This window comes from Polistes fuscatus, unplaced genomic scaffold, assembly GCF_010416935.1.
Source record: "Polistes fuscatus isolate 324 unplaced genomic scaffold, CU_Pfus_HIC Scaffold12, whole genome shotgun sequence".
Taxonomy (NCBI): domain Eukaryota; kingdom Metazoa; phylum Arthropoda; class Insecta; order Hymenoptera; family Vespidae; genus Polistes; species Polistes fuscatus.
In genome coordinates this window covers 6,897,048-6,910,005 of record NW_025113020.1, presented here as the reverse complement: position 1 = coordinate 6,910,005, position 12,958 = coordinate 6,897,048, and the positions used below count along the sequence as shown (strand labels likewise).

General features: G+C 36.4%; 1 protein-coding gene across 4 annotated transcripts in view; it reads left to right on the top strand.

Annotated features, from left to right (window-relative positions):
* LOC122513499 overlaps positions 1-12,958 on the top strand; it is a 47,243-nt gene that overhangs the window by 16,311 nt on the left and 17,974 nt on the right. For 3 of the 4 annotated variants that reach the window (XM_043629889.1, XM_043629890.1, XM_043629887.1), the window contains exons 4-9: positions 1,749-2,204; positions 2,341-2,643; positions 2,750-3,169; positions 3,434-3,790; positions 3,884-4,686; positions 6,432-6,688. In XM_043629889.1, coding sequence (XP_043485824.1) covers positions 1,749-2,204; positions 2,341-2,643; positions 2,750-3,169; positions 3,434-3,790; positions 3,884-4,686; positions 6,432-6,688 — 2,596 coding nt within the window. The remainder of the gene's footprint in view (positions 1-1,748; positions 2,205-2,340; positions 2,644-2,749; positions 3,170-3,433; positions 3,791-3,883; positions 4,687-6,431; positions 6,689-12,958) is intronic. The other variant, XM_043629891.1, reaches the window with a different exon arrangement.

Here is a 12,958-nt window from a genome sequence, read left to right as displayed (position 1 = left end):
GTTCTTTCACGCAATCATTTTAATATTCTCCAAATGAAAGTATTCGTAAAAACTATACTGTAATAATCAAATCATTGTAAATCATTGTCATTTTAATTGCGAAGAATTTATCTATTATATCATTTATATTTGTTTAGGAATTCTACGTTGCATTAATGCTCTTGTTAAATTATTTTACTTGTACGAAACTCAACGGTATAATTTTGCATTAATTTCCTGATAAAATATTTTTGAAATCAATCTATCAGTATGAGTCACATTGTTAGACTTATTTATAGTTATTACATACTAGATTAAGGCTTTATCAATGCTAAAAATAAAATATCGCTAGAAAATATTTGAAAAAATTTATGATGGAACAGGAGTTGGCGTAGGCGAGTGAAAGTTGCATTGATCTAATCGTACGGTGTGTGTATTACTTGGTACACATGTATATATATACAGGATGTCCTGTAATTAGTGGTACAAGCAATAAACTAAGTTGAAAACGTAGAATCAAATTTGTTAGTATATAATTTTGTTTTTGAAAAAAGTAAAATATACAAAATTATTTAAGTATGCGGATACTCAATTGAGCTTGCAACTCTGACTGAAACTAAAAGTCTTATACGATAAGCGTAAGAATAGAATCTATGAAATAAGTATAATCATATTAACAATGTTTGTAAATATATTAAGAAACCCAAACCCTGAAATATTCGATAGTAAGATAAGAAAATACATGGAATTAAAACTGAATGGAGCTCTTGTTTACTCGACAAATTTTCAAACTTATTTCTCGAATACAAAGTCATATAAAAATAAATTTTATTCTATATTTTCCACTTAGCGTTTAATATATAAACAATCACTGTTTGCTTGTTCCACCAGTCAGAGTGTACCTTGTATTTATAGATTTACGATACTCATATCGAATAGAAGAATTTAATCAGTTTTCTCTTCGTTTCCTAGCATTGTGTGTAAAGTCGCTAGCATATCGTTCTGGTTGTTATTGTCAAGAATTATATTAAGTGACGTTGATGAAAGACAAAATAATATATAGTAATGATTTTAATTGTTTATAAATATATATCCAATTATCTTATCTTCCTTCCTGGTATTGTTTAAAAAAGGAAACGAAGAAAAAAGAAATATACTAAAGATGGAATTAGAAACTAGTAGCAAGTGAGATAAGTAGTATGACCTTTGTTAAAAAAGTTATAATAATCGTCGATTTCCAGGGACACGCGACTCACATCATTCGTAGGTATAATCGGCAATGTGCCCTCTCTTGAACGGGGTCATCGATTTTCTTGAAATAGTTTATGCACGAGGATAGGATACTCGAGAGAAAGAGAAAGAGAAAGAGAAAGAAAAAGACAGAGATATTATAAACGCAATAGATAAAAGAAGAATATACGATCCGTAAATACAGATAAATTAACGTGATTAATTAAACTCTACGATATTCCAAAAATTGGTCCAATTATATTCGAATTACTTATTACTCTAAATTACTACCTCTCAAAAGAATACCAAATTTTAGTTCGAATGGATTGGTTCGAGCCACCTAATAGATTTGTTTACAACTCTTCGTCCGTGAGTCATTTGAAAGTTCCATTTACAAATCTTATAATAATAATAATAATAATAATTCGGCTACAGCCAAAATAAAAAAAATACACCCCCATTTCTTTTTTTTACTTAAGAAAAAAATAATAATAAGCGAATTAATAGGAAATATTAAATATTGAAATATTGTTTTTAAGGTGAACGAGAGGATTGCTATAAGCGTTAGCAGTAGTCCATTGTCGCAAGTTGGATTGGGTGTTGGCGTAGTAGCCGGTGAATATGGAGCAGGTAGTATTAATAGTGGTATGGGAAGTGGTAGAGGAGAAAGACCAAGGATGTCCTTGTTGTCATCGGCATCGGTTGCCCCAGCACAAACACCGCCTGTGGGATCGGATTATCATATGCCAAGTGCCAGGAATCCAAGAGTAGGCCTTATACCCGTTCAAACGGATCAGTATTGTAGTCGTACTGCCGTCGAAATGACAACTTTGCAAGAAGCCCCGCCTTTCAAAAAGATACGCCTTGGTCCACCAACTCAGGTTCAAATACAATCACAATCTCAGTCACGATGTCAGAGTCTTCCACCAACCGATGCTTGCATCAAACAAGAACACGTTGTACCCTTGCAACAACCGTTGAGGATAGACACAAGGGTTTGTATATTTTGTTTTAATTTATTTTAAAATAAATTATTTTCATTTTTACAAGTATAATCCATTCGTATTAAGATAAGATCCTCATATGTTTTGGTAATATAGATCTGATTGTTTATTTTGTTGTTACGAACAGCCTGCCACAGGTGCGTATACACCTCAAACGGAAGCGATCTCCCCAACGCTTCCAGAGACCAATACGCAAGAAGATGCACAGTTCCGAAGTACAAAGGATGATCTTCTTCAGCAGATTGGTAAAGTTGATCGGGAAATTGCCAAGAGGGAATCCCAGATCAGTAAACTTCGGAAAAAGCTTAAGGAATTGGAGGAGACTGCTAATAAACCTTTGGAGGCTAGCGGTCTTAAGCGACAAATAGAAGAACAGTCGCAACAACCAAAGCATCAATCACTGGCACAGAAAATTTATGCTGAAAATAGAGTAAGAATATTTCTTTTTTCCACATGGTTATTATTCAAGGTGTATCTTAAGTTATCCTAAATGGTTTCTATAAATAATATTTATATATTATTGTGTGTAATTGTAGAGAAAAGGGGAAGAAGCGCATAGACTTTTAGAAAGATTGGGTCCTAAGGTAGAGTTGCCATTGTATAATCAACCATCGGATACTAGTGTTTATCAAGAAAATCGTACGAGGCATCAATCTTGTATGAGAGCGAGATTAATAGGAAGATTAAGAAGGGAACATGCTGAGAGAGCGTCTCTTCACAGGCAGCAGTCTCAATCTTACGCCATTCTCGTTCAAGAGTGGCATCGAAAGGTTGAACGATTGGAAGCAAATCCGAAAAAAAAATCTAAAGAAGCGAAGAATCGTGAATTTTTCGAAAAAGTATTCCCTGAATTAAGAAAGCAAAGGGAAGATAAAGAACGTTTCAACAGGGTTGGTGCTCGTGTTAAAAGCGAAGCTGATCTTGAAGAAATTATGGACGGTCTTCAAGAGCAAGAGGTATTATTTTATACTATATAATTGTTATCGTAATTAAAAAAAGAATTTAAAAAAATAAATAAAATGTAATATTGGTACTACACTGTCGGTAATTTACCGACGAGGTTCGACGATCGCGCCATCTGTTAGTACGCTAACGTACTTGTATTGAAATAAATAATTCTTTATCGACCTTTCTTTTTTTAAATTTAAAATTTGTTTAAATTATAAATGTAATGTATAAAAGAGATGAATAAAAGTAATAATGTTTATTAAATATTACAGATGGAAGACAAGAAGATGCGTTCGTACGCAGTCATACCACCTCTACTTTTGGATACCAAGCAACGAAGGATCGCATTTCAAAATCGTAATGGTTTACTCCAATTAGAGGAACTTGAAGCTTTACATAGTGAAAGAAAATTAATAAACGTATGGAGTTCGCTGGAGCACGAATTGTTCAAAGAGAAATATTTGCAACATCCGAAGAATTTCGGTGCGATAGCACAATCCTTGGAACACAAGTCTGTTCCAGATTGTGTGCATCATTACTACCTCACTAAGAAAGCTGAAAATTATAAACGATTGCTACGAAGATCTCGACAACGGACACGCAGTTCTCGTAACAATCCTAATAATAAGGTAATATACGTAGACAACAACAATCATTATTTTATCTATTGTTATTTTGAATAAATGAAAATATTAATAAACATAATAAAATATATTTAATAGGTAAATAATAGTAGTTCTACTATTGGACCTATCGACATATTGACAACGGGAGTTACCACAAGGCTGCAACGTGAGCAGCAACAAAAGACGCAGGAAAATCCTCAGAATAATAATGCAGCAGCAACATCATCATCATCAACAACATCATCATCATCATCAACGACAACAACAACAACAACAACAGCAGCAGCAGCAGCAACAGCAACAACAACAACAACATCATCATCTACGGCGACAACAACGACAACTACATCATCAACGTCGAGTATATCAACTGGTACAACTACTACAGCGTCCTCATCATCATCGTCAACAAGTACGTCGTCGTCGTCGTCGTCATCATTGTCGTCGTCAACGTCGACGACAACTACGACTGCGGCATCGACGACGACGACCACGACGACGACGACGACGACGACTGCTACGACGACGACGATGACAGGTGCTCAGGGTTCTCTGATTATGAGCACGAATATGTCTTCTACTGATTCTGTTACGACAGCAACGACAACGTTAACAACACCATCCACCATCACCATCACCACCAACAACAACACGGCGACGATAGCAACTGCGACGACTTCTACGACGACTACATCCCTAAATTCAATCCTGATGTCGATTTTCTCATCGACGACTACTACGACTGCGACTACACCGGCTAATACGAAGGATAATAAAGAAATTGGTAAAGAAAACAAGGAGAACAAAGGGGATAACAAGGACTCGCATATTGTTAAAGTCGAAGTTAAAGAAGAATCTAGCACGGATAATAATCCTACGAATAAGGACGTCAAAGTCATGTACGTATATTTTTATTTTTTATTATTATTATATTTTCTTATAATAATCTAATGATTGTGTTACGTTAATATTTTATTACTGAATTTCTTGGGGTTTGATTTACGTCAGGGGATTACGTTAACTTTCAATTATTTATTCTATCAATTGTTATCAGTTGAAAGATCGTGTAATGCTTATATTCCCTCATAGAGAAATAATTATATTATTATTATTTATACTTATTATATTAAAACACGTATTTACTTATAGAGAATAATTCAGAATTTGGGAACAGAAAAAACCTCTGTAGCAATATAAAAATCATTACAAATAATTATTGGATGTACAGTAACGTTTGAACAATCCCAATTTCATTTTGTTTTATTTTCTTTTATTTTTTTTTTTACAACTATGGGATCTGTTCATAACATGGGATGGATGATTCGAGTAAAATTGGAAAGAAAAGTAGATGGATGATTGTTGGAATAGGATTTATTTTTCAATTCGTATTGCTCCAATTGATTCTGATTTCTATAAAAGCCGGATGGCCTGATTGAATGAGTCGTTTCCATTGGGTGAAAGATATTCAATGTGCAAACAAAGCCTCACTTCCCCCGTACTCTCCTCATACTCTCGTCTTCTTCCTGATCCTCCTCCTCCCTCAGGCTCCCTCCCTCCCTCCCCCGTTTCCTTCTCATTCGGGAAATCACTCAGAATTCGATATGGTCGTCTCTTTCTGAATTTCATACGATGATAACTAAAAATGCTTTCACTTTTTAATCCGTGGGTGCATATTTAATGTTAAATTATACACACTCATATATATACGTGTGTACGCATACACACACATATACATATAAAAGCTTGTTTTAATCCAATCACGATCTTTCAACTATTGCATTAATATATCACAAAAAGTTAACTCGTGGGAAGGAGGATGAGGGGTGGTGGTGGGGGTGGAGGTGAATTTACGTAATAATATTCAGTCAAAGAAACGAATTTACATTATGGAAGTTTAATCGATAGGAGAGTGGGGGGAGGGGGAGGGGGAGGGGGAGGCATTTGAGGAGTATCTAGGGGGGACGCAGAGGTAAAAAGGGTACCTAGGAGGTTGGTAGTAGTAGTAGGGATAAGTGGAGTTTGGTGAAAGGTGGGAGGAGGAGGGGTAGTTCAGTGGAGGAGTGATGGCAATAGGATGATAGATTTAAGGGTGAGAAGGGAGAGAATGATAGAGGTAGAAGCAGAACAGTTATTAGCAGATTGTAATGCTAATCAATGGTTAACTGGTTAGTGGATTATATTTACTCAACTACCATCCATCGTCATAATTGAATTGATCATATTAGAAATTTCACACACATAATCCCCCTTTACTGTTCGGAATGATTGAAAGACGATACTTCAAGGAATGGTAGACCGGTTTGGCGTACACCAAATATTTTCAAGTTTTAACTGAGATTTCACATCGATTCCTATAGGAATCAATATTTTCTATTTATTTTGTTAGAAAATTCTAAACAATACAAACCCTCTTCGATGTTTGATATTAACAAACAATGGAGGTGGGGTGGGGTGGGGTGGTGGGATTTGTTAAATCAAACAATTTTGGATATTCGGTGTAGGGTGTTTCAAATAATTTTCTAAGGGAAATTGTTGTAAGTTAAATTCTATTTGGGAGCGGGGGAAGGGGGGTGGAATAATCGTCATGTAAGTTCTACTATGCAATAATAATAATGATATTTAATTTTTGTTTTGTTTTCTTTAGAATGGAAGGTAAAAACACGTTGTCGTCAGGATCAGCAGCGTGCTCGTTAAGCGTCAACACCACCAATGTACCTGCCATGCAGTCCGAGTTTAAGGATACGGGTAAAAAGAAAACGAGTTGTAGGGAAACAACCAGTGGTAGTAGTAGTAGTGGTATTAATACGGCAGCTACTAGTAGGATTAAGGATAAGAAAAAAGAAAATCATGCCAATCCAATGGAAACCAGTGACGAAGAAGCACAATCCACGGATATCATTGGTGAGTACATTCAATTGTGGTTTTTCTTTTTTTTTCTATACCGTGCGTTTTCTATATTCGCATAATATGTTTGCTTCTTTTCTTTTCTTTCTTTCTTTCTTTGTGGGTTTTTTTTTCTTTTTTTTTTCTTTTTCTTTTTTTGGGTTACAAAGTTACGAGATCAACCTGGAACAGTCGTCGAAATCGTTTTATATCCTTGTAATGAAATATTATATATGAAATAATTATTAAACGTAAACGAGAATGTGTTCTTCCTCAGAACACTGAGAATATTTGTTATCGGTAATTGTTTTTTCTTTCTTTCTTTTCTCTTTTAAATAATACTTCTTGTTGTTCTTCATTTTTATTATTAACTTATGAAACTTTTATTTTATTTTATATTTTATTTTATATTATATTTTATTTTATATTGTGTTATTATTATATTATATATTATGTTTAATTTGAAATGTGTTCAATATTCGGAGCGGTTAAATTGTTAAATCGTTTTTTTTTATTTTAAACGATATATACGGCGTGTTTTTTTTTTTTTTTGTAATCGTACTAAATATTTTTATATAATTGCGTTCTCGGTATTTTTTGTTATTGTTATTCAATTAAATTCAATGAAATTTTTAATTGTTGTACGATATCTCTCTCATTATTTATTATATATTATTGACAAATATTTTATTTATTTATTAATACAAGTATATATATATATATCTGTCGAATTTATTTTCAATTAATCAGTTATAACTGGTGGTTGTATTATGTGTGATCTGACTTGTTTGTAAAGTGTTTAAACTAAATTATTTACAAGTCAATTACAATTAAATGATTAATTCATTACCATAATTGCAATATTTTTGATCTTCTATGTTATATCATCATCATTGTTAAATAATTATAAATTGCATAATTATAACGGTTTGGAACCAACCACACCACCCCAATATTATTATTATTATTATCATCATTATTATTATTATTATTATTATTATTATTATTATTATTAATATTAATATTGTATCAACGTTATAAGAAATTTTTCCGATAGAATTAATTTATCTATGGGGGAAAACAATAATGCTATTAATTATTAATATAAACAATGAATTGATTATGATTGAAAGAAACTAACGAACTATATATATATATTTTTTTTTTAACACTCACATTCTTCTCTTACTCACACACTCCACATATACACACACACACACACAGACGTGTCACAGATTTTGATAATTTTTCCTTTTTTTTTTTTGTTTCTTTTTCTTTTTCTTTTAGTGGACACGAAGAATATAAATGTATATTGCTTAATTTATTATTATAATAATAATAGTTATTACTTTTTCATATTTTAAATTGATTTCTAAAGGACTGGTTTGTATCAAGAACACAGAGACAACAAATCCTTGAAGTGTTCATTCGTGATTAATGGGGGGTGTTGGTGTATCATCGACAACAGTAGGTTGGGTGATAGATTCTTGATCATTGAAGTTAACAACATCATCTCTGTTGTTAACCCTAGGATGATTATTATCTTCTACATTAGCGTGACACAATTTTCTATGCTTGTGTACGAAATAATAACTTGGAAATTTGCATCCGCATATTTTGCAGGGATAATATTGTACGTTCAAATCCAATAATCTGACTTCCCTTCTGTTTCTCGTGGCACCACCATCTTGACGATTTCTTTCAGTAGTACCAGTCGTAGTAGTCGTGGTAGTTGTCGTAGTTGGCGGTGTTGTTTCATTGTTGGAAGATGATCTGGTTGGTAACAAATGTCTTTTAGCATGTTTTCTATAACAGTATTGAGATTTGAAAGTATGCCTGCAGTAACCGCAACTATAATTGCCAGTTGTGGTGTTGGTGTTGGTTGAATCATTTGTTTGAGAATTGACCATAGGATCTATGGGACAATTTCGTATTCTCGTAGTTGGTGTTGGTGTTGTTGTCGTTGTCGTCAACATGGAACTTCTGCTACCACCGTTCTCATCGTTCTCCAATGGTGGTCTAATCGTTTCCTCGATGCAATGCCTTTGCAAACGTGCTTGTTGGGATAACGCGTAATTTTCGTTTAACACGCGATGGAATTTAACTGGACCATCGCAACAGGCAACGTCGTAAACCACGGATAAAACACTGCTGTTGGAAGACGAAGGATCGTTACTATTGTTCGTGTTGGTATTATTGTTGTTGTTTTGATTATTATTATTGTTGTTGTTGTTGTTGTTATGGTTATTATTGGGTATTCGATTTTTTCGTCTATGGGATGGCCGACGTTCACCGCGACCATCCATTTCAGTTATGGTCAAACTACTTTTAGGTGTGTTATCGGTGTTGTTGTTGATTATTCTCGAGTTAGGTGAGTTTCCAATCGAATTTGAATTTTCGTTGGATCGTCTACGTTGGTTAATTGTTGTCGTTGCAATTGTAGTTGTTTCTGCTGTTGTCGTGGTTGTTGTGCTGCTGCCGATGGTGGTGGTAGTTGTTGCCGTTGTCGTTGTCGAACTTGCGTCAATTATACGAGATGATGATGATGATTCTTGTTTGAAATGAACGACATCTCTTCGATCGATTGGCTGATTATTATTCATTTTCTTTCCACGTCGGGAAGATGACGGTGAAGGTGATCGCGATAAAGATGAGGAACGGGACACTGCCGATGGGGAGGATGACCTCGATGCGAATGCATTGAACGCTGCTGCAGCTGCAGCTGCTGCCGCTGCCGCTGCTGCTGCTGCTGCTGCATTAGCGTACGGAAGAGAAGAAACTGGTGAAATAGTTTCCGGTGTTGTCGATCTCGAATGGGATCGGGATTTGACGTTGATCGTTCTTTTGTTTAATTGTCGCGTTGGCGAGGATCTCGGTGATCTTGAAAGGTCTCTGTTGGTCGAGCTAAAAAAAAATTCATTTTCATATAACATTTGTTTAAACATCGGGAAAGAATCGGGAAAGATAATCTAAGTAAAATGATGGCTAACCTGTAATGCGTGCTAGACGATGGTTCTTGAGTTTCCTGAGTACTTAAATTGGGAATGACCGATAAGTTAGGTGAAACGGATGGTGGGATTAGGACAGTAGTTGGTTGCATTTGAGGTAAATGCGGTGGTAGACCGACGGATGTTGGTGCTGTCGCGGTGGAAGGATAAATTGAGCTCGTTTGAGGCCAACACAAAGGTGGTCCCAATACCAATCTATTTGGTATCGGTCTGAGTATACTTCCAGGGCCTGAATTAGATGTGGACGTTGATGTAGAAACTGGTGGTATTGGTATGGGTGTTGGTAAAGGAGGGGGTGCTCTTAATCTGAGTAAAGCAGCTCTGCATTGTTCCAATGCACCAGGCATATGCAACAAATGAGTTGCCAATAGTACACTGTAGACATTGTCCAATGTTACTTCCAATCTACCCGTGTACATGTAATTTAACAACGGGGCAAATGCTTCTCCACCTGAAACATCAAACGTGTTTCCTATTTTATCACCGATCAAATGTTATATACCACGCATTTTCATTGAAATCATCACCACTGATTATGTAAATTACCGATTGAAGATACTGAAACAGAAGTAACCGGTTGTTGTCTCCCATGTTGTCCACCTAAACCAACACTTGCCGAGCTACTCGACGAATTCAATCCGGCACAAGTGCCGGCAAAGTTTGGTGGCCCATTATTCGAACTGTTGGCTGCTGCGCTAGCTAGCAAAGCCTTCAAATAACCACTGTGTGCAGCTAGAATACCCTTGTGTGCAATGAACTGATGTTCACCCTCGTTACCAACTCTGATCACTGTGTCGGGCGGTGAAAGTGTTTCTTGCAAACGATTGTAATTGTCCGCCGCGTTATCGTCACCGAACCAAGCTCTGTACAAACTGTACATCCTGATAATTATTTCCAAAAATCTTCGATTCCTCCTAAATTATTATTTCGAACAATTCGTCAAAACATTTTCCCGAAGAAGAAATTCACTCTCGATTAAATATTCTCCACGCACCATGGTTATTAATTATTATTATTATTTCATTCCGATTGATATTTAAAGAACAATTATTCATCACTGTTAATAATACGAATAATCAAAAATTCTTCTCCCCGTCTCCTTTCTTTGATGATCGTAATGAAAATTTCGGCAAACGAATGATCGGAATCATGAAAAGAAGAAACCCCTTTTTATCTAACCCCCACCCTACCGGAACGATTTGAAATTAAACAACAAAACAAAAACAAATATAAAACACTTGACAACGAGACGATTATTAAAGAAGAATTAATAAAAGCCCCGTATCCTCGATTGATAATAGGAAAACGATAAGAGAAAACAACAGCACCAGTAGTAGAAGAGAAGTGGTAGCGACGGGGATCACGGTTCTCCGTGATTTGAACGCCAGAGTTGGATAGCAGGATTGTCGTTTCCACCTCCATCGAACCTATCAGCTTACCCTTTCCTCTACCACCTTGTCCTCGCTGTCTCCACCTCGTTATTATTGTCGTAGTACAGGTTAACAGATATTTCCAGTTGTCTGTGTGTGCGCGCGCGTGTGTGTTTGTATGTGTTTGCGTGCGTGTACATGCCTAGTTATGGGGGTGTGTATGTTGGATATAAATGTGTCCGATTTGCGCTAGCTTTTTCTGTATCAAGCCCTCCCCCCTCAGGCCTCCCGTGTTCCCCCAGAAAGTTTCATCCTGCGCGTTGGTTCGTAGGAACCCCACCAGTCATCGCACGCCGTGCCCCAACCCTCCAGCTATGAAGATCCGCCCCCGAGTAGTGCAGATTGGATGTTCTCCTGTCTGCCACGGTCATGGTACACCACCAAGTGTGTTGCACGTGCGCCGACGACTCATTTCCTCTCATCACATTCCCTCTCTCTCTCTCTCAATCTATCTCTCTGTGTTTTTCTCTGTGTCTACCTGTGGGGGGGTCCTCTCTGACTGTTCTGAACCCTTCTCGATCTTTCGAACCAGGTTTCTTCGATTTGATCGTTCCATCTGTTTCTTGAACTTTAAGAAAAAATAAAAACGAAATCCTAATTTTGTTTAATTCGATCAGATTCCAATAGGGGAAGGAGAGGGGGGGGAAGAAGACATAATAAGAAACCTCTTGTCTTATTGGGTTGACAATTTTTCTTAATATTGTACGAAGTATTTATTATTATTCATTTCTATCGACATTTTTAGAATCCCGTTGTTAACGGGAATGTGGAATATGGTCGAGTGTTAATGGTATAAGGGTAATTTTGTTCTTTAAAACGACTGAAATGTTTATACATCCATGACTGGTGGTGGTGGTGGTGTACGATTGTTGAAAGAGGTAAAGAAGTACTCGTAAAAATATACACTCGGTGGAAAAGAAAGAGAAAGAGAGAAAGAAGAGGTAGGACTAGATGAGAAGAAGAAGAAGAAGAGATGAAAAGAGAAGAGAAGAGAGTGTTTTTTGGGTAACTTCAAGTGTGCAGCCTTTTTTGGGGGGATGCGTCTTTTACCGTTCGTTCTCTCCTCTCTACTACTCTTCTCTTCATCTTTCTCTTTTCTTTTTTTTATCTTTTTCCTATCATCATCGTCATCTCATCTCTTTCTCCTACTTTTCTTTCTTTTTTTTCTTTTTTTCATTTCTTCTCTCTTTTCCTATCGGGGGTCTATCTTTCAACCCAGGTTTGGTCTCTGATGTTTTTCATTAAATTAACTCACGGCACGACGAGAGTACCAGCAGGATGGGAGAGTGAGGGAAGGGGTGAGGAGGAGGAGGAGGAGTGAGTATTCCTTCTCTTCTCCTGGGGTGTTTGCATAATATCGTTTATAATTCACGTTGCGCTGAATCCCACTTTATTCTGCCTCATACCCCGCATAGGTGTAGGTTTCTCGTTTACTTTTTCTTTCTTTCTCTTTCTCTCTTTCCACAACCCTCGACTACTACTACTACCCTTCTTTTGCGACGAGGTTTTACGTAGTACTCTCTTCCCACCCCCAACCCCCAACCCCACCCTTCATTCCTGTACGCTCGTGCCGGCCGTTCTTCTTCGTAGTTCGGTAGAAAAGAGAAATTAAGCGGTTCATATAAAATCGTTGGGTTGGATGGGTTGGTGTATTGCTGCTGCTGCTGCTACTAGAAGGGGTTTGGGGGTTGGGGGTTGGTTGGGGGTTCGGGGTTTCACAGTAGTACTCCTCCGTACTCTTTTACAAATACCAAGATTTATTTTTATTTAGTCGTTAGGACTAGTCGATAGACAACCTGGACAAAGTTTGCAGGACAGTTAACATTATATCTATTTAATATAAACAAATC